General features: G+C 43.3%; 1 protein-coding gene across 1 annotated transcript in view; it reads left to right on the top strand.

Moving 5' to 3' along the window:
* LOC124775578 (G-protein coupled receptor GRL101-like) overlaps positions 1-27,856 on the top strand; it is a 339,081-nt gene that overhangs the window by 107,416 nt on the left and 203,809 nt on the right. The window contains exon 8 of the mRNA XM_047250408.1: positions 4,215-4,373. Coding sequence (XP_047106364.1) covers positions 4,215-4,373 — 159 coding nt within the window. The remainder of the gene's footprint in view (positions 1-4,214; positions 4,374-27,856) is intronic.

Raw genomic sequence — 27,856 nt, 5'->3', positions numbered from 1 at the left:
TCTCTAATGATCCCATTGTCTACGGCACTTTAAACACTAATCTCCTTCTCCTCCTCCATAATCTGTTGTTAGTCAACTTTCCAGTCCCGTTGCTGTCTGCTTGGCCATGACTTTGTGTAATCTCAATAATGTGTTCTTAAAAGTGATATTCCTTGTATAGATAATAAAAGCTAGTTTTCTTGCAATATCCGCCAAGGTTCGTCAAACAGGGCGACGGGAAAAACACTAAATAAATATTTTTTCGTATAAATATTTAGCCTCTTCGCTCCATGTTCTCATCCAGAGTAAGTCCGAAGCCTTCGACGAAAGTTTCTGCATCATCGTAAAAACAATAAATATCGTATTTTTGTAAAACAGTATTATATTATTTTGTACCAGACTTTATCATCAAATGGATCTATCAGTTTAGAAGGCTATATCTTATTCAACTGCGTTCGACCGCTCTATTTGTTTGTTTTAAACTCTGTGAATGCACTGTCTTCCATTCCTGCTTTTCGTTACATTGCAAGTTCATGAGCAACGAGCCAGTCTGCGTGATACTCCTCGAGCAGAATGAGGAGTACTATCTCCATCTCCTGCACTAATTCTCTACCAATAGTAAAGAAAAACCACGCGTATAGTGCGCCAAACTACTCTTTCTGGATGTGCCTGTAATTCTAAATCGTTAGAAATGAAAGACTATGTGGTGTTTGTGTCCGAGCACTGTCAGCCTTGGCAATCAAACAATATTGTGTGCAATAGCATTAGTGTTTGCTATCAATTGCCTTGTTTCATTTCGCTGCTCCGTGCTTGGATTGTTTGTACTAGAATGAACGATGAACGAGAGTTTGGTTCGTTTCTGAACACAATAAACAGTGTTCTCAGAAGAAGAAACTATCTGTCCATAATAGCGAACGCAAAATGTGGTGTGTGGCAGACTGCGTGAAGGAAGAGGGACAGGCTCTCTCCGTACTGCGCATCTCCTCACGGCAGTCGGTGTGCCGGGCGCAATTTTTCCTCCGCTTCCGGAAATTCCCACTAATAGTGGACAAGTAAAAGATTAATCACCAGGTATTCTGAGCTCACTTTTCTGAAACTTTGATCATCTCTCTTAACGCACTCTAGGACGCTGCCTGCTGCCGATATCATAACTTTTGTTGCCAAATATTTGTCTGCATGTTTACAACAAGAGCATACCCAGCGCAGTGCAGGGAAGGTGCTCTCTGTGACGCTGCCAACTGTCGATATCATAACTTATAGTACCAAATTTTCGTCAGCGTATTCATAAGAGCATAGCTAGCGAGGTGCAGGAGAATTCATATCCTGTCCAACCAAACTCACTATCAATTCAGTATCCGTTTAAGAAAAACACAACATATGATGGATACTGATTAGTAGCAAGGCTACCCAAAGTCACCCAGCGTGAAATTCCTCAACAATTTCGTCAATAACTGTGGAACTAACACGAGCTGCCACGCCTAGATCAGTAAGGTCGTGATTCACAATATATTTAAAAGAGGGACTGACCTGATTAATATTGGTCTTTAGAAATCTATGCTTGTTGCACCTAATTTTTCTTTTTGTAGTAACAAAAGGGAATGAAATATAGATAAACAGCTGGGTATTACAATTGCAACACCATGGAGCTGACATGCAACAAATGTCAGATTAGCGTGAAGCGGGTCTCTCTTCCAGAAACTACACTGAAATGTCGGTCTGTTGTGAATGTATCCCTTATGTAAAAAAGAAACGTCTACCAGGACCTGTCGAAATTCAACAGCATCAGGGTCGTGGCCCATGGAGATCGTGGTTTGTTGTTCCACGATATTACTTCTGAGTTTTGTCGGAATCCGACAACTGTTAGGCAGATATGGAATCGATGAGTTCAGAAAAGCCGTAGTGCCAGACAGGATCTCAACGGCTACACGTGACTAGCGCCCGAGAGGACAGATATATTGTTTGCTCAGCTGTGCAGAGTTGTACATAAACACCACATATCTTGAGTCAGGAAATGGGCTTGTCTGCATGAAGACGAGTATCCATACGGACAGTGTGACGATATATGGAGCACAACAGACTGTCAGCAAGGCGACCATTTTCGTGGCTTCTCTTGACGCAAGGCAGAGGAAACGACTACCATTGGAATGCCCGACACGAGAGTGGCACCACAAAGTCTTTCAGACGAGTTCTCTAGGTATAGATACAGCATCACAATGGACGTAGGGAAGCTCGGGGCGGAACGGGATACTAAATGTTAAAAATTTATTTAAAATAAAGGAGTGCAAGAAAACAGTTCTTAAATGTGTAAAAAATCACCTTGTAGTATAAGCTAATTTATCTTACCTGAAAATCACTTAAAACTTATACGTCATGTATTTTTTACATTTTTTCAAAGACATACTTACATATTTCCCGTTCTGCCCCACCCACGGGGCAGAGTAGGGTAAGGACCGTTTTTATGAAATTTGCATAAACGTCGAAATTATCAGGATCATCACCTTAAAACTAAGACATAAAGTTGTCTGACGAACAATTTAGAGTAAGGAATATCGAATCTTCAAAACAATCGTTAAGAATAATAAAATATTTTAACGACATTTTGAAGAATGTACAATTTTATTTAATGTGTAATACCAAGTTACTGTTGCTGTATTGAGTCGCATTGCTCGTGCACCAAATGTATTTTCTGTCTTCCGAATAGGGAACACAGGACGCCTAGAAATAGATCCCACCCAGCTAGACAAGTTTGTTTGCCAAACCTGTGCGGCAAGCCTTTTCTCTCTGGTAGCTGATAGGCTAATAATCCGAGCCCGAGATATTTCATCGTTGGACCAAAAGGTCTACTCTCCGTTGACTTCAAGTATGCTTTTTGCTCTGTAGTGAACACATTTTTTAAATTTCCCATCTGTATTATGAACATTGTAGTTACGATTATTCTTAGCTTCATCAAAGAATTTTTCCAGCTTTTATTTGAGTACATTAAACTCCTTAGACGCTTTTAATACACGCATTTCAGAACGTAAGACGACTGAAACTGACATTTCCATTGATTTAGTATCTTACTACTGCCTATCAGTCTCTCTAATGTAAGTTTATACCATCTGGACAAGCAAGATGAAAAAGAAATTTATAGTTCAGTATCTACTTGGATCAAAACGAAAGGACAAACGGAACACTATCCCATTTTGCCCCATATCATTCCTCTCCAAGAGCACATTTCAGGTTAACAACTTTTATGGGGCACATTAACTGACGGATTTAAACGTCTTATGTTCGTAACTGACGTACAGCGAATGGCATGCACTTTAAGAACAGTGTATTTAAGAGCGTACCAGTAAGAATTAATGACTTGTCTTTCGTTTAAATTCGCCTAAAGTTACAAAAAACATAACTGAACACATGTAGGACAACTGTTGACTTAAAAGTCGCACGCCAGCCTAAGTCAAAACCGCTGTGGCACCTTCCCTTCTTTTCAGGGACATAGTTACATATCACTACAATACATTGCAGAACTCTCCAGTCTAGAAAACAGCATAACTCCGTTGTGTCCCGCTATCCCGTTCTGCCCCGAATTCCCCTGTCGATGCGTGGAGGTTCCAAGAGGAACGAACGTTGCCATTATCATAGCCGATAATTTCGACAGCAGGAGTTACATTTCTGTCGTGTTAAGGTTGGTGACTGTGCCCATCTGTAATGTCAATGTGACTTTGTCTTCTAACAAGATAACGCAATCCCGCATGTTGTCTGTGCTATCTTGGCCTACCTCGATACAGAGAGTGTTCGAATGTTGCCATGACCAACAAGTTCTTCATATCTTTCACCCATTCAAAATATCTAGTGATCGTATGTTGCTGACAAATTGGCACGCCAGCTGCTACGACTGATGAACTCTAGCATAGAGTTGGAGCAGCATGGAATGAATTAGGGCCTAATCATATCCGTCAATCACCCTCAGTCTGACGCGGCACCTAGATCGGCTGCTACCAGAAGTGGCAGCTTTGTTTATTATATTTCTCTTGCTGTACACCCTAGACCACTTTCAGGGTTTAATCACGCAACCTTCCTCCTATATTGTGAACGCAGATAAACTGAAATTTCGCTATTTGGTATTCTTCCTGGCGTTTCAGTTTTAATGTCCAGCAGGCACAAGCTTAACATTACTTTTACGTTGCTTGAAAAATAGAGTGTATTGTGTTACAAATGTAATTTTGAAAAACACGTTTAAATGTTTGCAGATTCGTTTAAATTGGTCTCCACAGAAGATCTGTTCAATTGTTCTGAGGGGCGTGCTATACCTCTGTCCCTAGTGTGTGATTTCAAACGAGACTGTCTGAATGGAGAAGATGAACAGTTCTGTCGTAAGTATAACCAGTGTCTTAACTCTCAGCAAGCAGGTATAGATCTCAAATAAACTGAATCACTTTCTTTTTTTTAACTGTGCAAAGTGCAGCAACTAGCAGTTTATGTGCAGAATCTTATAATTTTCTCTACATGACAGCTGGTATAATTGTCTCAGAACAAACAACACTTTCTTCAACGTCGACAGTATTTTGGCAGATAACTGTAGTATAACCCTGAAGTTTGCACAAAGAAGGTACCTGCTGTATTCCCCACACTGACACAATTTCTTCTGCAGCCAATCATAACCGTACATTGCATCACAAAGACCAGTCTCCTTCATTTATTTATTTATTATTTACATTTCTCTTTGCGTGTGGTCATAACATGATGATTTTTGCGAACGTCATATTGTTTACAAATTTGTTTACATATATTTCTGTACAAAGGTTAAATACATAACTTACTCATCTGCAAAAAAGTACATAATGATAGTGCTTCGAATTCCTTCATTCAATACAGACATTCGTTTATAAGAAAAGATTTGAATTTTGTTTTAAATGGATCCACAGTATGTATTCTCATAGGGTTCCGGTAATTTGTTGCAGCACATTGAGCCACTGATATATGGACTGTGCTCTGATACTTTTAATTTGGCTCTTTCTCTATAATAACTGTGCTTAGTTCTTGTGTTGGGTTATGCACATCACAGCGTTTGGATGTGTCATCCTGATGGCTTACAATAAATGATGTATATTGGTAAATGCACACAGCGAGTATACAATGAGATATTTTATTTTTGATAGAAACATCACTACAAGTCTCCCTGTATCCCTTAAGATGTTTCAGCGTAAGAATTCGCTTTTGCAGCACCAGTTCAAGTACAGATCAGTGGCACGCCCCTACTCATAAACGGGAAAATCGCGTCATAGTATACTGTCTTCACTGTTTTATTGCACGAAGTTTTAGACAGCTGGATAAGCAAGTATAATGCACTGTTTATTTTCCTGGATAAAAAGTAACATGGTTTCCCCTTTGAAGACTGCCATCCAAGTACAAACCAACCAATTTACAGTCTTCATTGTCTCTACACGAAATTCCATAAATACAGGGTGATTCAAAAAGAATACCACAACTTTAGGAATTTAAAACTCTGCAACGACAAAAGGCAGAGCTAAGCACTATCTGTCGGCGAATTAAGGGAGCTATAAAGTTTCATTTACTTGTACATTTGTTCGCTTGAGGCGCTGTTGACTAGGCGTCAACGTCAGTTGATGCTAAGATGGCGACCGCTCAACAGAAAGCTTTTTGTGTTATTGAGTACGGCAGAAGTGAATCGACGACAGTTGTTCAGCGTGCATTTCGAACGAAGTATGGTGTTAAACCTCCTGATAGGTGGTGTATTAAACGTTGGTATAAACAGTTTGCAGAGAATGGGTGTTTGTGCAAATGGAAAAGTTCTGGACGGCCGAGAACGAGTGATGAAAATGTAGCACGCATCCAGCAAGCATTTGTTCGCAGCCCAGGAAAATCGACTCGCAGAGCTAGCAGAGAGCTGCAAATTCCACAATCAACTGTATGGAGAGTCCTACGAAAAAGGTTAGTTATGAAACCTGAACGTCAACTACCCGAGGCGATGGATCGGCCGCCAGGCAGCCAGTGACAGAGCACTTCATCACTGGCCTCCAAGAAGCCCTGATCTTAGCCCCTGCGATTTTTTCTTATGGGGGTATGTTAAGGATATGGTGTTTCGGCCACCTCTCCCAGCCACCATTGATGATTTGAAACGAGAAATAACAGCAGCTATCCAAACTGTTACGCCTGATATGCTACAGAGAGTGTGGAACGAGTTGGAGTATCGGGTTGATATTGCTCGAGTGTCTGGAGGGGGCCATATTGAACATCTCTGAACTTGTTTTTGAGTGAAAAAAAACCTTTTTAAATACTCTTTGTAATGATGTATAACAGAAGGTTATATTATGTTTCTTTCATTAAATACACATTTTTAAAGTTGTGGTATTCTTTTTGAATCACCCTGTATTTTAAGTACTTCCTACACGTCTGTGGCATGCGTTGCTTACTTTGAAATCCAGTAACTGTGATTTGGTGGTACGGACTTTAAGAACTTGGATATTAAAATATTTAGTCGCTCTGATGTCCAACATGTTGAAAAATGTGTTATATACTCCGCATTGTCACCGTAAAACAAGAGAGAGGTGACACCAGCACACGAGAAAAAGAAATGATCCCAACATTGATCCCTGCAGCACGCTCTGCATTACTGTCTCAGTCATAGACTGAATCCATTACAAGCGCCAGCAGTATTTTTGTCGCAAAGAACGCAAATGTGTTTTTAGTACATTTGTGGATCCCGTGTACAAAATAAAATCAGTTGCTGTTTTCTCGTGACATATTTTTGTTATTGTGATGGTGCTTAATTTAATTATTCTACAGATGGTGCTTTTGAGAAGGGGTCGTATTATTTACTATGAATTCTCATACATAATCCTTAGTTCGGAAATCAATCTACAGAAAATCATAGACATTTAGTAACATTCTGAATAGCCATGCTCAAATGTATGAATGAAGAGTCTCGCGGCGATAACATTGAATAAAATGTTCTCGGGTTTCCAACCGCGTCAATTGCTTAAAACTACACGAGCTTTCGGCGAAGCACTCCTTGGCCATTGTCAAGTGGTATGACTGCCAGTGGGCTGTTGGTGCGCCCTTATATACGCTAGCTGCCGGCTGTGACGTCACTGGTGCCCGTGACATTGCCATATATGGACATGTTTTGAGTCGGTGTTCGATGTATCCTCTTCAACCGCGCGATCGCTGGATCCCACGCAGCGCTGAGCTCCAAGCCACCGTCTCTATTCAGGGTGTTTGCGGTAATTTTTATTTCAATAGCTTCCTTTATTAAACTTCCCCAGAAGCCGTTAGTGCGAGCCACGACAGAGGTATCGTCAAATTTTATGTGGTGACCGTTTTCTAACGCATGCTCAGCTAATGCAGATTTCTCTGGATAGCGTAGGTGATAATACCTCTCATGTTCTTTCTTTCGTTGTTCCACAGTACGCTCTGTTTGTCCGATGTACTTCTGTCCACACTCACAAGGTATTTCGTAGACTCCAGGTGTTCTGAGGCCTACTGCATCTTTAACTGGTCTCAGTAATTGATGGATTTTCGGTGGAGGCCTGAAGATTGATTTGATCTTGTGTCTTTTCAACAGGCGGTTTATCTTGCCCGACACAGAGCCACAGAATGGCAGCAAAGCAAGTTTCTTTTCCTGCTCTTCGTCGGTGGTCTTATTCTGATATTTCCAGAAATCACTTCTTTCGCTTGATGGGCGCTGTAGCATTTATTCCTGAAAACCTTGCGTAGGTGGCTCAGTTCATGGGGCAGGTTATCGTCGTCTGATGATGCACCAACGTTTGTAATACTGTGCGCATATGTGCTGGATGATGATGGCTGGTGCCATGCAGATACAGGTCTGTGTGGGTGGGTTTTCTGTAGACGCTGTGGCCAAGGCACCTATTTCGTTTACGATGGACAAGGGCGTCGAGGAAGTGCAATGCATTAGCGTTTTCCACCTCCATGGTGAACTGGATATTACTGTTGATGCCATTGAGGTGTTCCAAAAAATTCGTCGAGTTTCTTGCGTCCGTGTGGCCAAATGACGAACGTGTCGTCAACGTATCGAAAGAAACACTTCGGCTTTAATGGCGCAGTATCTATGGCATTATCCTCAGAATTCTCCATGAAGAGGTTCGCAACAGCTGGAGCCAGTGAGCTACCCATTGTTACGCCGTCTGTCTGATCGTAATACTGGCTGTTGTACCTGTGTAAGTAGCACAACTGCTTTTTTGTACATCTGCCGAGGGCTAATTCTTAGCTGAAAACTTGATCCTATCATGAAGGAGTCCTACGAACTTCGTTTTGGGTGTAAAGTTGGCGCCTGCGAGTGGAAATGGGCTATCAACTACGCTGTTCCACGTATGTTACACTACTGAGAGGCTGGTCAGAAGTATCATGTCTCCCTTTTTTTGCTGTTTCGATGTCTTGGAGAGAACCAACGAATCACACAACATATTATTAGTTTCGTCTCACAAGAATAAAATCACCTCAACAATAAGAAAGAATTGTGCATTAATCACCGGTACCAGTAGCTCCTAAAAAAATTCCGAAAATGATTGACGATGAATACACCGACGAAAGCGCAGAAGACGGAGAAGGATACGTGTATGCTGCCCCAACATTTCAACAACGTTGTTGCCCACAGTGACGGGTAAGATCATGCTAGTACCATCTCTACAGGTGAATTATGATTAGTAACTTAACAGGAGACTAAGAAAGGTAGAGAGTTGGATTCCCGTCATTTCTTTCCTGTTTTCTGCCGTTCCCTTAGTTGCTCTAAATTCGTGGACGTATGTACCGTCTATACAACCACATGAAGGCAGTTTGTTTATTACCATACGCGTTTCGCTTCCTTTATTTGGGAAGCACCATCAGTGGCCTGAAATACATGTTTCCTTTTATACATACAATAAACGTATTATGTGGTAGATATAATATTCTGCTATATTACATTTTGTCGTGTTTTTGATTGTTTTTTAGGTTAGAAGCAACTGTTGTAGCATAAGTTCCGTACTGTGAATGTGTCTTTCGGTGTTATGATTTCCACCGAACGATACATTCATAGTACGGAACTTGTGCTACGAAAGTTACTTCCAACCCAAAAAACAAGAGAAAACACGACAAAATATAATATAGCAGCATATTATATCTACCACATAATGCGTTTATTGTATTTATAAAAGGAAACATGTATTTCAGGCCACTGATGGTGCTTCCCAAATAAAAGAAGCTAAACGCGTATGGCAATAAACAAACTGTCTTCATCTCGTTGCATAGACAGTACATACCTCCACCAACGGAGAGATGAATTCATTCATATCAAAGATGTTTGGGCATCCATCAGAAACAACAGTGGCCAACTTAAAACGTTATCAATTAATGAATTAAACTTAAAGACATTTTCGGTAAAAGAAGTTGATTGGTGCATACACAAATTTAAAAAGATATTTACACTAAAACCTTAGGCTTATGTACACGCCGCGTAATTATTTTACTTCAATTACGTGTCTCGTTAACTACATCGAAAACAAAGTGCGAATTATGATGAATCAATTCCGATCCCCCCCCCCCCCCCAAATAAAACAACAATCACTAGCCATTATCTTATATCTCCTGAAATTACTGTTCTGTCATTTAGTAACAGCATCGTCCGCCTCGATAGCGAGTCACTTTTCGGCACGCTTGTTTACGGCGTCGCCGCGCAGCTCCTCGCGGTGTTGTTCACGTAACTCTACCGCCTTAGCGCGCTGTGTTTCCTTCGACAGAGAATGGCTAATGCCCACAGAAAATCGACACTGAAGATTAGCTTTGCATCTGACTCTGCCGGTGGCTGCCTTGCAATTATTATTTATGATGGCCAGCCGAAGACACGCTCGGGATGAGGCAAAGAAGGACACCTCCGTTCCTGCTGTCTGCAACGCAGAATCACACAGTTACCGCTTGGGGACCTGCTGGCCACGACCGCTCCGACGACGCTACCACTGACGTTTGCCGAAGTTCTGCATAACGACCCCCGACCGCGATCACCACTGGCTCCTACTACTGCGACATCGTCGTCTCCGGTAATGCCTCAGGCTGTTGCGGAAGGAACGGCGCCTTTGCCTCCTCCTCCCGACGTGTGCATTGGTGAGCAATCTCTGCGACAGGGGACGGCCCTTGACTCCATGGTTGTGACTACCGATGCTTTTGTGCCCGACCATCCGGATCCCCAGGCGTCTTCGGACACTGAAGATCACGGCGCAAGCAACGGTCGCCGAAGAGACGTCGGAAACGGCGGATCGCCCCGTCTAACACCTGCAGGACGCAGTCTCTAGACGATGAGGATCACAATTCTCAGGTTGTTGCCCCGATGGACGATTTCGTGGTGGAAGCACCAGTCTGCACCCCGTCAGAGGTACAACCATCTTTGCGTGTACCAGACGCTGTCCCTATGGACGTTGAACAGCAGCTGAGCTAGCACCACTCTTCCACCGCCGATGTGACGCCGCCATCGGACTCCACAGGACGCACCGGATGCACACCATCCACGCACCTTTGCGTGGTCTGACGATGTAGACGACGAAACACCCTCTGTTGAGACAGCAGTGAATGCTGCTGCTCCAACCCACGACTGCTAATCGACAGGGTTGCTGGATGAGGATGTGCAGCCTACTGCGACAACATTGCTGTTCGCTGCTGCTCTTCGTGCCTCCATGGGCGTCCCAGTAGTCCCAATTCCACGGCAAGCTTACAGGATTGGCTCCATCAATGTCAACACTATTGGCACCCCTGCCAAACTACAATTGCTCTGTAAAATGTTGAGGGCGTCGGACTTCGATGTTGCCCTTTTGCAGGAAGTTCGCTTGGCTACGTTTCCTAATATCTATGGCTATGTGTCCTACCTCACGCCGTGTGCTGACGGAGGCAGTGGGACAGCTATTCTTTTAAAGGAAGGCATTGAGGTAAACGACGTGATTTACCTACCATCGGCCAGGGTTTTTGCTGTGACTGTCCACGGTGTCCGAGTCATCAATGTTTACGCTCCGTCGGGCACGGCCAAGCGACAGGAACGGTCGCTTCTATTCAGAACAGGTCGCTCCTTTGTTTGTAGGCCACTACGACCATATTATACGTGGCGGTGACTTCAATTGTGTGTTATCCCAGAAGGACCAACACCCCCATTGCACCACATACCAAGAACTCAAGCTGCTCTTGCATGAACTGATCCTCACCGATACTTGGCAACGCGTGCATGGTGATCGGCCTGGATATACGTACGTCACCAGCCATTCAGCAAGTCGTCTTCACCGTGTCTATGTTTCCCAAGGAATCGTAAGTGCCACGCTCGACGCTGAGTTACGGCCTACCGCCTTTTCCGGCCATATGGCCTACATTTGCACTGTATCGCCCCAGAGGTAGAAGGCGTGGCACGGTCGAGGCCTGTGGAAGCTGAATGTCGCCCATCTCAAGGATCCGGAATGCAAGCAGGTCGTAGAAACGACGTGGAACAACTGTGTGAGACACCTTCCAGCGTATCCTTCAACACTCCGGTGGTGACTTGGCTGCACCAAGCCTGCTTTGCGTAGTTCGATGATGACTTACGGTCGCGACAAAATGCTGAGGCAACGACATACCATGGAATACTATTTCACAATTCTCCGGGAACTCTCAAACCATGCCCCCTCTGCTCAACGACAGGTTGAAATTCAACGTATTAAGGTGAAGATAATTTCTCTTATGCGTCACCGCCTTGAAGGCACAATAGCACGCGCAAGATGTCACTATTGTGTACTACGAGAGCCCCCGTCCATGCATCATATTATTCGAGAGAAGCAGCGGTGTCGGAGAAAGCTGGTCAACGCCCTCCACATGCCAGATGGTCGTCGATTGACGTCCCAGAATGGCACCGTAAAAGCCTTTGTGAATCACTACAACCAGTTCTATGCAGCAGAGGACCAGAACATAGCGGTAACGACTGATGTCCTCTGTTCCTTGACGGGTACCCTGGATGAGGCCGCTGCGGAGATTCTCACAGCGACACTTAACGTCTGATGACGTCGCCGATGCTCTTCATAAGGCTGCAGCGAATAAAGCCCCAGGTCCAGATGGGTTCCCGCTGGAGTTTTACCGCACATTCCACGACATCACGGGCTAACGCTGGACTGCGATGTATGAAGAACTGATGAACCCTGACCTTCCCCTCCCACCCGAATTCGTAGAAGGCTTTCTTATCCCGGTCCCCAAGCCATCGGGAGGTCGGGGAGTTGGGCAGTATCGACTGCTGACCATGTTAAATTGTGATTTCAAGATTTTTACCCGAATTCTTGCCGCTCGCCTTCGGCGCGTCATTCCTCAAGTCATCTCTCTGGATCAAACGTGCTTTGGTGGTGTCAGTAACATTCAGACGGCACTCAGCGATTACCGTGACGTCATAGCCCTGCCCCACGACCTGCCGCCGTCGCGGTGCCTTAGTGACAGTGGACTTTGACCACGCCTTTGATAGAGTGAGTGATGCCTTTCTAGAAAGCGTACTCAGACGGATGGCCTTTCCCCACAGGTTTATACACATCGTCTTGAGGCTTCTCCAAGGTTGAGGTGCCACGTCGCGAGTGCTTGTCAATGGCCGTGTGGCGGGCCCTATTAATGTCAAGCGGTCGTTCCGTCAAGGATGTCCGCTATCGATGCTGCTTTTCGCCATCGCCCTTGAGCCACTGTTACACGGTTTGAGGAGCCAGCTCACAGGGATAACAATGAGGGGGAATGCTTTCATCTGACGCGCCTATGCAGATGACGTGGTGTTCTTGGCTCTGTCGGAGGATGAAGTGCGAGAGGCACTGGCATGGATCAACTAGTACGGTACTGCTGCGGGCAGCCGTGTGAACCTGACGAAATCTAGTGCTGTGTCCGTCGGTAGAGGTCTTCCAGCAGAGAGTGTGGCTCCATTGCCATTAGTGGACAAGCTCAAGTGTTTGGGGATCACCTTCACGCATGATATACAGCGCACGATCTCATTTAAGTATAAACGCCTGGTTCAAGCTATCCGCGCGAACGGTCGTGGCAACCTGCTGAGAGCATTGGACATGATACAAAGGGTGGATTTTGTTACCACTCATCTAGTATCGCGACTGCCCCTTTTACCACAGATTTTACCAATGCCAAAGGCAATGGCACATAGGCTTCAGGCGGCATTCGGCTACTTTGTAAGCGCGGTTCTTATCCTCAAAGTCCGCTACGACACGCTGGCACTCCCTTCTCGAGATGGCGGCCTCGCCCTTGTCCATGTCCAAGCGAGAGCAGCTGCCCTTTTGTAAGTACGATGGTTAAGTCGTGGACCCGCCGCCGAACCGGATTATCGGGAAGCCTGATTGACGAACTGGCCCCTCCCTCTCGAGTGGCACCTGTTGCAGTAGCCCATATTTCTTCCTCGCTCTCACATGTCAGGGCCTTTTTCATCGAATACAGTTATGTCCATGTCGACATGTCTAGTACCAGAAAGGCTACCGCACGTGATGTTTACCGCCTAATGATGAGAAATCATACTAGGAATGGTGTTGAAAGTCGACATCCTACGATGTCATGGCCCGTGGTTTGTCGTTCTGTGTACCAATCCTCCTCGACACGAGCACTCGTGCGACCTGGTATCTGGCCTTTAATGGAAAATACATGACACAACTTCGTCTACATGCCATAAAAATGACAGATTCGCCGCTGTGTCCTCGTTGTCACACGCCTGATACGGATGAACATCTACTGATGTGTGGATCTTCTGCAGAGGTGTGGCAGCTGATTCAGATGATGCTTGCCTTTCTTCTACGTACGACTCCCCATGCCATTACACCGAAATCTCTTCTGTTCCCACATAAGACATGCTTCCCACGTACGAAGACCAATGCTGTGATCTGGATAAAAGGCCTCTCGATCTCTTATTTGTTTCATGAAGGTGATAAGCGTGTTCTTGATTTTTGGACGTTCCTGCAAGATCGCTTTACTTTTCTCGTGCACCATCCGCGATACCGTCAGTACTATGCCAAATTTTTGGGTAGTGCCTTCTTCGTTCCCCCCTGCAGCTGAGGTGACCCAGGTATGAGAAGGTGATTTCAGTGAGATTGTCTAATACCAGGACTCGATCCAATATATCGGCAAATGCAATATTCTTCGTGAAGACGTGCCTGGAACATGCCTGACTGCCTTAGGATTCGGTGTGCGTCTACCCACAAGTTGGCGGGACGCGGATGACATTTTGTCTGTTCTGCCAGGAGGGCGTTTTCTTTAAATTCTACGATTCCCTTTTTATTTTGTTTGTTATTGACGGTAATTATACATAATTGTTTTTCGCCTGGAGGACGTCCTTTGTGATATAAACAAATATATAAAAATAAATAAATAAATAAATTAGTATGACACATGATCTGAAAACAAAAACCTGATATCGAAAGAGTATACTTATTTACATTTTCAAGAAATATTTTTTTTATTTTATGCAGAAGGCCGTCATTTATTTAAGAACACCAGAGATTTTTATTTTCTTTGTCAAAAAGAAACATAATTCAGTTTTTGAATTATTTCACCAACAATCACACCGTGTAACCTGATTCCTTATATAGTTCAACGTTTGTGACCTCTTGAAAAAAAAATAAAAAAAGATAGCTGAATGAGTGGTCAGCGGGTCGGAATGCCATGCTAAGTGCCCGGGTTCGATTGCCGGCTGGGTCAGAGATTTTCTCCGCTCAGTGACTGTCATACAAGTCGCCGAATTTGCGTCAACTAAAATGCCTTGCACCTGGTGACCGATCTCAAATTGGTTCAAACGGCTCTGAGCACTATGGGACTTAACAGCTATGGTCATCAGTCCCCTAGAACTTAGAACTACTTAAACCTAACTAACCTAAGGACAGCACACAACACCCAGCCATCACGAAGCAGAGAAAATCCCTGACTCCGCCGGGAATCGAACCCGGGAACCCGGGCGTGGGATGACCGATCTACCCGACGGGAGGCCCTACCCGCATGACATTTCATTCCAATAATAGCGTCATTCTAAATGTATATCACGGTTCCAAAAACTTGTCTTTCTGAAAAAGACTTAGGCTTGATAGCTTCTTAAGTTTGCCACTACTGTTTCTGATGTGAGATCATATAAATATTTTTTCCATTTTCTATTACAGTAATGATATTAGTTCTCCTATATAGTGTAAGGATACTGTGATCGATATCCTTACCAGTGAGCTACCTAACAACTTGCGCCGGCTGGGGAACCTTAGTATCCAAAACTTTTCGTCGTCTCGCACTTTTGCGGCATACAGGGTAACCTCGTGTAGCACCGAGACGGCAGCGAGAACATGCGGAGTCAGTATCGTCCGTTCACAAGGAGATGAACGAGAGCTCCTAGCCGGCCGGGGTGGCCGAGCGGTTCTAGGCGCTACAGTCTGGAACCGCGCGACCGCTACGGTCGCAGGTTCGAATCCTGCCTCGGGCATGGATGTGTGTGATGTCCTTAGGTTAGTTAGGTTTAAGTAGTTCTAAGTTCTAGGGGACTGATGACCACAGCAGTTAAGTCCCATAGTGCTCAGAGCCATTTGAACCATTTGAGAGCTCCTAGTTCAGAATCGGCAGAAGGCTGCCGGAACGTGTTTCGTATCCGGCTGCTGCCAACCTCAGCGATCTAATACAGAACGGTGCACATGTAGCCTTTGGGAAGTGATCGTTGTACCGTGTTGTGTTGTGTCATAAAGTAATACATCTCTTGATGAGTGACGTAACGGTTTCTACTCTTTCCATTAATTCCTCGGAGAAGGACAAGATATAGTACTTTTCAAGTGGAGCTAGAGAACTATTTAATAATGTCGCTGAATGCTGCGAGCAGAGACAAAAATAAAGTTTTGCTCCACCATCTCTCCTTGACAGTGAGACGTACAATGAGGTAAGCAAAGCTACTTGAGAAGAATTCGGAATTAGTGCGAAGATACTCCCGGGAAGTCACTAGAAACTCTCAGCAAAAAGAGATAAATTTCATTTCGAATTTTTCAGGTCGATAATACTTCGAACTGCATCCCACTTTGAATTACTCTAAAATTGTCATTTTTTTGTGTGTGGGTGTGTGTATGTCTGTAAAAGCACCGTTATTTATATTAGAAAATTATGGTACTGTTTCTCTTACTAGGAGAGGTCCCCAGAGGTAGGATCATAGGCGTCTGCGAGGGGTGACAAGACGGGGCATTTGCCCCCATTCTCCCCCCCCCCCCCCCCGCCCGCCCCCCCCTGGAATCTGGAGTACAGAGTGTCTATGCATTACAGAATTTTAATACATGTATAGAAGTGATTTACCGTGATTCCACAAAACCTCTCGTTTAGCCAGTTGCAGCATTCGGATTCCATACACTAACGGATTTCCGCGACGGGCCAGAATCGCGGGTCAGTGCCGCAGATATCTCGCAGATGTCTGCATCTCTGACGGATATGACCCGTCGATCTGAGACCGGTCGTCTCCCACCAACGTGTAATCCCCGCCCTTCGGATCTAGCTCTCCGATCTGCCCACAGACCGAGCACGTTCGTATGTGGGAGCAAATAGCAGGGTTTTCGTGATTTATCTGCGGACCCAAGACAGCCGATCATGCACGACAGGCCAGAGGCCATGGGCGACGGATTTTAGTTGTCACTGCGTCTCACCGCAAGCGGACTGTACAGTGCGACCTTTTATAGGCATTTTATTTATTGTAGTACATTTTCGCACTTTAAAAGTAATTTATATCTTCGAGAGAAAGGAAGAAAATTGTGGCAGGTGCTGCATATTTGAACTTTTGCAAAGTATAGTAATTCGTAATACCTGTGCAGTAAGGGACATAATACAGTTCTGGGTAATTGTCCACAATTATGAACATAGTACAAGAAATATTTATTGGTGCTCACTATACTGTTGCTTTATACAACTCATCCCCTCTCGCCGCCCCCCCCCCCCCCTGCCCCCCACACACACACTTTTTATGCAGCTGTAAAGAAACGTACACATTTCTAAGACTATTTAAACAATTATTGAAGTTATTTTCTCTATCTTTGCAGCTATAAGAAAATGTGTAGTTTTCTCACCAAATGCGTTTCGTTTTATTGAAATCAAGCATTATCAGTGGTCCGTAATGTAACATCTTTTACAGTATGGCTTGCTTTCTGTATCTAAAGACATTTCCTTTCAAAAACTATTGATGTTACTTATACTATGTCCGATTTTCGCTCATATCATGAAATGGTGTTTGCTTGCATGTTTTTGAGGTACTTCCTCGGTGCAGTACTGTTAGTTTTTATAACACTTTGGTCCACAGTTGGAATACTGTTTAGAAATGTTTCAACCATCACTTTGTGTGCCATATATTTTACGTTCATGTTTGCTGATCATTCATTTGTCAGTTTTCACAAACGAGGTGTTTCATGGTAAGTTGTGTAGATTTACCAATGTAGTCATTTTTACTGTACTTTTAGGAACTAAAACTTAATGTAACCTGAAAATCACACTGTCATTAGTAGCGCGTTTTGTGTATCACCTACATTTGCTTCTTTTCAGAACAAAGTGAAGTTTACAGTCACCTCGCTGAGATCTTATTGAGGCTGCATATGCGACAGAATCCTGAAACAGTTAACCAAGGAATTAAGGACAAATCAAGTCAAAAGCTTATGAAACAGCACATTCTCAGTATAAATACAAATGCATGATTTCTTCATTTACCTTGTTGAAAAGCCACACTAATCCTCATTTCACCAGCTATGGTGACTTTTAAAAATTACGTAATTCTACCGCAAAAATCTGCGTTTCGTTGCATATCATGGTAAATAAAAAAGTTCCGCTTGTCTACCACATGGCAAAATACTCTTATCTCTGTGTGCTATCAGTTGCCAAAATCTCGTATCGGTATCTCAAACCGTTTCTGAGATGTGGGGAGTATTATGAATATTTCATTCTAGATTTATCGCTGGCGCCCGAAGTCGCGAATGGGTCTGATACATAACAACAATTTTCTCGCGTTCAGTGACAGATACAGACAGACCTTCTGCCAAGACTACAGTAAAAATTAATATGTTAGCTAAATTTCATACGCAGCTGATATGCACCAATCGCAAATTCATGGCGACTCTCATTTTTCATTGCAAACTTTTGGAGTTGTAGGCAATGTGTTACTTACAGACGAAACATCACAATAACTGCGCCCATTAGCGAAATGGTAGGCTCTTCATCATGAAGCTGACATCTATAACTGACTTCAAAACCATTTGTTTGCCGATTAGTTTCTCTAAAATCGTCTGAGCAAGATTGCGGGGCAGCCGACATGAGCGCGCCGTTCTGCCACAGTAGCGCGTCAACCATCGGCTCGCCGAAAACTGAGGGGCTTGGTTTACCTGCTAAGACTGCGATCACAGCAGCTCCGATATCGGAGGATTCTGCCGCCGACCGATATCGGCCGGAGACGGCCGATCTTTTCAAATCACTATGCTACAACGTGCGCGGTCACACTACAGCCGATCTTATCGATCGAACGTGTAGACTCCGGACGACACTTGTTGAAATTCAGATCAGTTTGTTTTCTTCGGTCAAATCGACCAACGTTCTCGCCCAAGAAATATGGAGCGTGAGAAACTGATAAGTTTAGTCCAAAAAAGAATGTTGTGGCAACCTTAGGACAAAAATATCATAATCGGGATATACTTCGGAATTTATGGACTAAAATCGCAGGTTTATTCGAAACCACAAATATGTAAAACTTTTATTGGACTTTTAGGCATAATTATAACCTCAAAAATTAATTTATTCAAGTAAAATGGTGGCGTATCTTATATGCTTATAGCCAATGTACTGGATCTTTTTTGTGGTAGGTTGTCATTAGTTGTCTACAAATTATTATTACTGCTTACTGACGTCTTATGCCAGTAGGGTAGTGATTCTGCTAATATGAAGTATTTCCACTTTTAAGTGCTTTAATTTTATCTTATGATACACTTTATGCTTGTCTTTCGCTCGTGGCTAAATGACAGTCATTGAAGGTTAATTGACGTACGTCTTCACTACTTTAAATAAATACAACGAAATATAGTGTTTATAACTTGCTTTTCAAGGTCACCACGAATTATCTCGAGTACGTAACAGAACGTTTCTCCCCTGTGTACAGTACTCACCACGTACTTTACAAGACATGAGAGGTCATCCACATGCATTCGGCGTTCCTTTTTTGATAACAGAAACCGCTAAGCAGCACTTTTATCCAAGCACAGATGCGACGTGGTATCCACCCCACTCTAAGAGATTAAAATCTAACTTGCTTCATACATAGAATAGATTCTAGCCTAACCTAACCCTCCTCACCCTGCCAAAAACTGACGGAGGAGATCAGACGCACTATGACCGATGTTACCGTGCGACCTCAGCGACGGTGTCTGACGACCGTTGTCGGTGCCAATGTGAACGCATCCTTAGATGCCGGATCGGCAGTTCCCAGAATTGCGGGTAAAGTTCTGAATGTCGTATCTCCACTAACGCACGGTATTCAAGAATCCGTCTAAAATATCTGTGGCCAGACGCGGAAATCCCCTCGTGTATGGCCAAATATTATGTGACAGATCGCAGTGAGACAATACTAAAGCAGTCACAATCTTCTCTCTAGAAACAGTGTCACCAGGCACTCGGTTATGGAGCGCAGACTTCATTCGTTTGTGATTCGTTCTCCCCTCCCCACCCCAGGTACCGCGTTGTAAAATTGGCTACGAGGTGTATCCCAGCTGTAGTACAATGAAATTCCCTGTCGCTTCTAACTTAATCAACAGTAGCTAAACGCAGCATTGTTTGGTTTCACATAACGCCACGAACGGTACAGTATAGTATGCACTGCGGGCGGTTGCACGATCGCTTTCCAGCAACTTTGTCGTCTGCATCACGAAATACATCCAAGAGTATGTTAATGTGCTATTTCATAGTGCTGTAAGGAAGCGTAGCCTGCGTAAGGAAGCTTGGTGAGTTTAGTGTATTTTTATATAACAACAAGGGAACGCTTTTGCCAGGTACGGACATTCAGACTCGAAGTCGGGCTAGTTGCATGTACTTCAGTAGGTTAAGGCCGGGAACAACGACCATTCATATTTTTCAGGGGTTCCACAAAATGGTGGGAGTCAGCTACTAATGATTTAAATAGTAAACAATTTGTCACAAATAGTTAGCTGAATGCATTTCTAAGTAATACGGACTTTGTGGGAGGAAGATGTCTACCTCTGGCAAGTGAAGACAGAGCAGTCAGCCTTACACTCTTTGGAGACTTCTCCAGAAGTTCTTTCCCTTTTCTAGAAACATACACCTCCGACACATGGCTTCCTATATTCTCGATCTAGTTACAGGTAGGAAGGCTATTATAGGTTATTTATTCACTTCCAATACTGTAAGTTGTGTTTTATGGGTTTTCTCAAATCACAATACTGATACAGTTCACTCCACGAGTTTCTACACGTGTCTGACATCAGAATGTGTACTGAACGACTACCAGTATTTTTACCATCGAAACTATTCCCAAGAAATTAGTATGTTGTGGTTAGTGTACTTGATTGATCATTTACAGCTCGGCAAAGCTATGTATTTCCTGATGTTTAGATCATCAGCTTAAAAAAACATATCACGTCCACAACACTTCAACCCTCCGCTGCTAACATGTATAGTACTGCAATAAATGGTAAAACAGTAATTAATTGCAACATTACGAAACATTTAGAGTAAAAATTGGTCCATTGTAAGGTATTAACAGTTTTTGCACATAAACACTTTAGAGTAATTTAATAACGATTGTTGGGACATTGTACTTTTATTTCAATTTAGAATAACTGTGAACCTCATTTAAGACGTAATACATTTGTACACTGACGATCCAGAACACACTTCTTTAGTGTTGAGGTGCCCATCTTTTCTGCTATCTGACATATAAGTACTTGCCTATTGACTAGCCTGTAGGGGTACAATAGCTTCGCTATCTTGAAATTCTTTATATTCAGCTGCCGCATTGCCCCATAACGCAGTGAGAACAATTCTGGCTTGGCCAAGTTTTGGCTGAGCATTGTCTTTCATAGTAATATGTTCAACAAAATTGTTAGCCTTGCCTAAACCTTCAGAAAAGAGTACAAGGAATTCTTTCAGCAAGCTAGCTACACTGCCTTTGGCATTGAATGCAGTCACTGACAACACAATGTCCTGAATTTGAAAGCCAGACAAATCAAACGAATCAAGGCCAAATATGTTCTCACAATCACGTGATTGTAGCACAGTGAAAGTCACAGTTCCTGTAAGCGAGTGATAGATGGCAAGCAAAGTACATTTTCCGAGAACGGAAATGTCTTGTCCATCATAAACCGTCAGGTGCGTGCTAGTTTTAGACAGGCATGGGGAGCCTAACAATTCATATGTGCTACGATTCAGCAGTGTAACAGAGGCATCCATGTCCAACTGAAATTTCACACGTTTCCCGCTAAGATGCAAATGAATGGGAAGTTTTTTGGACTGGCATAGCACTGAAGAAACTGTTTTCTTGCCAGTTTTGCTAATGCCTGCAGCAGGCTTTGAATACACTGCACTGATTACATGGGCCTTGCGACTAGATTTTTGAGTGGGTAGAATTCTTATGTTATGGGATGACACAGTCCAACTAGTACTACAGCCACCTTATTGTGGCCCACATTGATAATATTGTGGACATCCTCATCAACAGCTGGTGTCAGACAGTTTCACTTCAGTGGATTAAACTGGCTTGGACAACTGAGGAGTCCATCCCACAACTTCTTGAGTCGAGTTCTCCAATGTTGCACAATGGTCCTGAACACATACACACCACCCCTCTGCCTGTGCACCAACCAGATCTTGTGTGTGTTGAGCCTATGTTCGTCAGGAATTTAGAGGTTGCTCATGATGATCTGCTCATTTTGCAGTGTGTTTTAGTGTTTCTCCTGAGCTACAATACTCCCGCGCCCCCTTTCTTCTAGCGCGCCCCCTAAGACTACCATCGATGATGTTGTGACTTGGCAAGACAGCCAAGTCACTATGAGAGGAAGCCGAAGGCACGCGTTTAAGCTCACGCAGGCTGGCGTGAGGTCTGGAACAGGTAAAGTAATTGAGACTAGCAAATAAAGTACGAAGTTGCGGGAATACTTAACTTTAATCCATAATTGGTGAACATTGGTCTGACGGTACATGCATCACAAGATAAATGGCAAATGGTAATGGCGCCTTGCTAGGTCGTAGCAAATGACGTAGCTGAAGGCTATGCTAACTATCGTCTCGGCAAATGAGAGCGTAATTTGTCAGTGAACCATCGCTAGCAAAGTTGGCTGTATAACTGGGGCGAGTGCTAGGAAGTCTCTCTAGACCTGCCGTGTGGCGGCGCTCGGTCTGCAATCACTGACAGTGGCGACACGCGGGTCCGACGTATACAAACGGACCGCGGCCGATTTAAAGGCTACCACCTAGCAAGTGTGGTGTCTGGCGGTGACACCTCGGATGAGGTTTGCTTTTATATCAACACTTCTGGGCCCGCCCGACGAGCTCTCCTTATAGCTCCAAGAAGGATCATTCTTCATCCTATGTGTGAGGAACACTTCACATGTTATGGGGGCCCTTAGGGACTTGGCTGACAAAAAGGGAAAGAAAAACAATGCGCACTCCGTGTGCATACCAGGTGGAGTCATTCCAGATGTGGGAAGGGTCGTCCCGGATGCCATGAAGAGCACAGGGTGCAGCCAATTGCAGGTGGTTGCACACGTCGGTACCAATGATGTGTGTCACTTTGGATCTGAAGAGAGTCTCTTTGGCTTTGAGCGGCTAACAGAAGCTGCCAGTCTTGCTTGAAAGATGAAAGCAGAGCTGACCATTTGCAGCATAGTGGACAGGACCGACTGTGGACCTCTGGTACAGAGCCGAGTGGACGGTCTGAATAAGAGGCTCAGACGGTTCTGCGACCGTGTAGGCTGCAAATTCCTCGACTTGCACCGAAGGGTGTTTGGGTTTCAGGTTCCGCTGAATAGGTTTAGGTGTCCACTACACGCAGGAGGCGGCTACATGGGTAGCAGTAGCTGTGTGGCGTGGACTGGGCGGTTTTTTAGGGTAGAGGGTCTCGGGAAAACGAAAGAAGGGCCTCGGTCACAAAGGGCACAGACCGAACTCAGGAAAAACGTAGATACAGGAACCACTGGTATAAAAGTTGTAAATTGTCGTAGCTGTAGCAGAGGTCCAAGCGCTAATAGGAAGCACTGATGCTCAAATCGTTATAGGCACTGAAAGCTGGCTAAAGCCGGATATAAGCTCAGCCGAAATTTTTGCGAAGAACCTAACTGTTTTCAGAAAGGATAGGCTAAACTCGGTTGCTTTTAGAAGTAGTTTAACTTATCGCGAAATTGAAGCAGATACTTCTTGTGAGTTAGTATGGGCAGAGGTCATTGTTGGCAACCGGAATAAAATAATAATTGGATCCTTTTACCGACCTTCCAATTCAGATGATACAGTTGCTGAAAGGTTCAAAGAAAACTTGAGTTTGATTTCAAACACGTACCTCGACTTCCTGAGAGATGATCACCAATCATTCCAAATTAATAATATAAGTGTAGAAGTGTAGATCAGATGTAACCATCCTGTGCATATTCTCCATTCCACATGGGGTGGATGTGGTTAGAATAACAATGACACTTGGTATCAGCCGGATGCTTAAGATACACGTCCCCCTGTTTACCACTCTTCCGTCACCGCCATCTCCAGTGTCAGTCCAGTTCATATGTGCAAGTCAACACGTCTGTTCTCGTTATTGGATGATGAACTATAGGTTCTCTGGGCCGCCCTGTGTGGACCTCCTGAACTCCATGAGAAACGGTCTATCCATGCCTTCCATTTGGACTAGGCATGGCAAGGGTGGCCATGCGACCTTGCATGATCAACCGATACTTGTCGAGCTGCCTACAACACTCCTGCGTTTGACAACACCTATTTCCTCTCTCTAGTACTCTGAAATCCCATGGAGGAGCTCTGTAGTGATCATCAACTGCTAGTGATGCTACAGCGAGGAGTGCTCAATCTTCAGGAATTAGTGGGCTTTGGAAAAACGGTGTGAATTTTGTTGTTTGCCAATGCTATGCTATTTTTCATTTGATCTTGAGTGAATAAAGTGTGTTTGACTGTAAATGTTGGTGATTTCTATGTATGGTGGGCACTAAAAATTATTTTCACTGTTAGCTAGTCAAACAAAATGCCCAAATTAAAAAAAATGAATTTATTTTGATAACAATGGAAAAATCACTATAAAATGGGTTTGAAAAATAACTGGCATGACTTATTATTGTAAATGGTTCTTAGCAATTACATCTTTATGTGTTAGAACCACTAACATCTGATAAAATGTTGTCGCTACAATGAGTGTAACCACTTTCATTGATGAACTCAGTTGATGGACTTGGTCTAGTGACAGCGTTTTTGACTGCTAATCAAAATATCCTGGTTCCTGAGCTCAAACCCAGCCACTGCTTAAGTTTTGAATAAAAATCATTAGCAATGGCTGCTGAAGACTTCCAGTATAAGAAGTCGCCCTCATTCTGACCACAGAGTTGTTAAAGAGGGTGGAGAAGTGACAGAGGTTGAGGACTCTCTCCTGCCCTTGGGGTGGGAATCTTCCCTCAAAAAGTCAGAAGGATCAGCAATGATCAGTGGCATAAGGATGCAGAAGGAAATGGAAACCACTGAGTTAGACACAAATTGTATGTCCACAGGACATGTTGCATGTAATTGAAAAAATTGTCATTATGATCTCTCCATTGGCAAAAGATTCTGGATTAGTCTCACACTCAGACTGCCAGGAGGGGGCTTCCAATGGGGAGGTGACCATGAGGAAAGAATAGAGTAACAATGACAATTAGTCAGAGTGTGGAATGTCAGAAGTTTGAAAGTAGTAGGAAAGCTAGAAAATCTGAAAATGGAAATGCAGAGGCTCAGTCTAGATGCAGTGTGGTTTAGTGAAGTAAAAAGGAAAGAAGATAAGAATTTCTGATCACACAAATATGGAGTGATACTAACTGCAGCAGAAAATTGTATGCGGGGCATAGGATTTGTTATGAGAGGGAATGTAGGACTGAAAATGAACTACTATAAACAGTTCAGTGATAGGGTTGTTCTCATCAGATTTGACAGTAAACCAAAGCCAATTTCACAAACAGCAGATGAAGAGATACAGAAAGTATATGAAAATACTGAATGGGTAATTCTGTATTAATGTGAGATTAAAATCTAATATTCATGGAGGATTGAAATATGGTTCTAGGGGAAGAAATAGAAGAAAGAACTACAGCAGAATATGGGCTTAGCAGTAAGAATGAGAGAGGAGAAAGACTAATTAAGTTGGTAATGGCAGATACTGTGTTAAAGAACCACAAGAATAGGAGGTATAATTGGAAGATATTCAGAGACAAGGCAAGGTTGCAGCTGGGTTACATCATCTGAGACCCCAACAACAGCAACAGCACAATTTTAAGGTTCACTAGAAAATGGTTTTGATATAAAAGCTGAAACTGGTTTTGGTCTAAAGTAAAGAAGATGTTAACAACCGGATCAAGTATTCATTAATTTTAAAAATATGTTTATTAAAGTAGGCTGCAGAATGTATACAATTTGTTCCTCACATTGTCTGTACATATTTGAGTGGAGTTAAGAGTTATTAAAGTTTGTCAGTGTAAAGGTTGGCTCGAACATCACAGTGTTTGTGTGAATGTACTCTCCTGTGTATATTGTTGATGAAGAGCTCTCATCAGAAGATGATGAGTGTGGCACTCTTTGGAATTAATTGCATTTCAACACTGCCACCTGGCTGGAAACCTAAAAACTTTTCATCAGTCAGTCATAGTGTTGGTATGGTTGTATTGAAACTGGTATGCCCTTGACTTCCTCCAGTCTGAGAAATGTCTCACCCCAACAATTATAGGGGTGAGGGCTAACAGAATGATGCAGGATTTTAACAACAATGAAAACTGGTTTTTTCATGCACTCAATGAAAGCCAGAGGTAAAATAATATTAAGTGCAACAAATAATCCTTGGCCTAACTTAGGGCTGGCAAACTACCCAAAAAATCTTGTTTGGACTGTATATTAGTATCAGCAGTGGGTACTAAACTGCTTTGAAGTAAGAAGGTAGAATATTGTCAAGGATTAAGTTATTAGAGACATAGTATGTGGTCAGATCAGAACGTGGAAGGGCTAATTACCCATGTCCATTTTAAAGGAAACGTCCTGGCATTTTTTGTAATTGATTTAGGGAAACAACACCAGAAATGATGCCACCAGATACTTGCAGATTATGTTTGCCACCCTTGGGCATTCATGTGGCAAGTGACATCTCTTGAGTTTTTCACTTAGTCCCGTACATTTTCTTTGTGATTTAAGCTGGATACCTTTGTTGGTTATTTGAGGAATTAAGTTTCAGCTACCTTAGAAAACATAACAATAAATTTTTTATTAGGATTACAGGAGACTCAATCTTACTGACTGGATCATACCTGGAGTATGCCTTATCCACAAACTGGGGATGTTGTATGCCCTGTCATATGAAGATATATATTTACATGAAGCATACAGGATGTCAGTCAGTAGTATGTGTACCATAAATATGATTTTGGAAATCATATGGTAAAACATGTTTTGTGGGCCTCTGGAAGTATATCTATTGAAGAAGACACTTTATGAGGATGATCCAGTTTACTTAAGTTGTTGCTGAAAGAAGTTACAAGATTCTGGGCAATAGAGCTTCTCTCTCAACTGTGTGCTGTGCAACAGTGAAGTATGAGTCCTGGTGTTGAGGTTTCTAGCAAGTAAGACATCTTATTCTCCTGCTAAAACATGCTGCTAACCATTGCGTAGAATCTACTCTTGTCACCCATTTTTTCAGCTGCGTAATCCACATCTGTGCATATTACTGGCATCTGAAGCTTGTCATCCCGTGGTTTGTTGTCAAGTGTGTCTTTGTTAAGTCCAAATAGACACCAAATTCACATAAGACACTATAATTCTTGTGACCAGTGACGTAGTTAGTGGACTACTTTGATTTGTATCTATGTCTACATCTATATTCCTCAAGCTACCTCATGGTGTTTGGAGAAAGGTACTTTGTGTACCATTGTCACTTCCCCCTTTTCCTGTTCGAGTTTGTGAATGGTTTTTGGAAAGAATGATTGCTGGTAAACTTCTGAGGTGGACTGAAAACTCTAATTTTACCTTCAGGGTCCTTTTTGCAAGATTATATATTGGTTGATTCTTCCAGGAATGTATGCTCTTGGAACTTTAACGCCATACCATGATGCAGATCGCCTCTCCAGCAGCATCTGCTGCTGGAATTGGCTGAGCATATCTGTGGTGCTCACATTTACCAAATGAACCTGTAGTGAAACATGCTGCTCTTCTGTAGATATTCACTATTCCCTCTATCAATCCTATGTTGTGCAGATCCCAGACTGACGACCAATATACAAGTATTTGTTGAACAAGTGTTTTATAAGTGACAGCCATTATAGGTGGATTATATTTCCTCAAGATCTTCCAATGAATCTGTCTGGCATCTGCCTTACTTGTGATTAATTTTGTATGGTCATCCCACTTCAGATTGCTCAGTACACATGTTGTTGTTGTGGTCTTCAGTCCTGAGACTGGTTTGTTGCAGCTCTCCATGCTACTCAATCCTGTGCTAGCTTCTTCATATCCCAGTACCTACTGCAACCTACATCCTTCTGAATCTGTTTAGTGTATTCATCTCTTGGTCTCCCTCTACGTTTTTACCCTCCACACTGCCCTCCAACACTAAACTGGTGATCCCTTGATGCCTCAGAATATGTCCTACCAACCGATCCCTTCTTCTAGTTAAGCTTTGCCACAAACTTCTCTTCTCCCCAAT

The sequence above is a fragment of the Schistocerca piceifrons genome, chromosome 2 (genome assembly GCF_021461385.2).
Source record: "Schistocerca piceifrons isolate TAMUIC-IGC-003096 chromosome 2, iqSchPice1.1, whole genome shotgun sequence".
Lineage (NCBI taxonomy): Eukaryota > Metazoa > Arthropoda > Insecta > Orthoptera > Acrididae > Schistocerca > Schistocerca piceifrons.
This window is presented reverse-complemented; position numbering and strand designations above follow the sequence as displayed.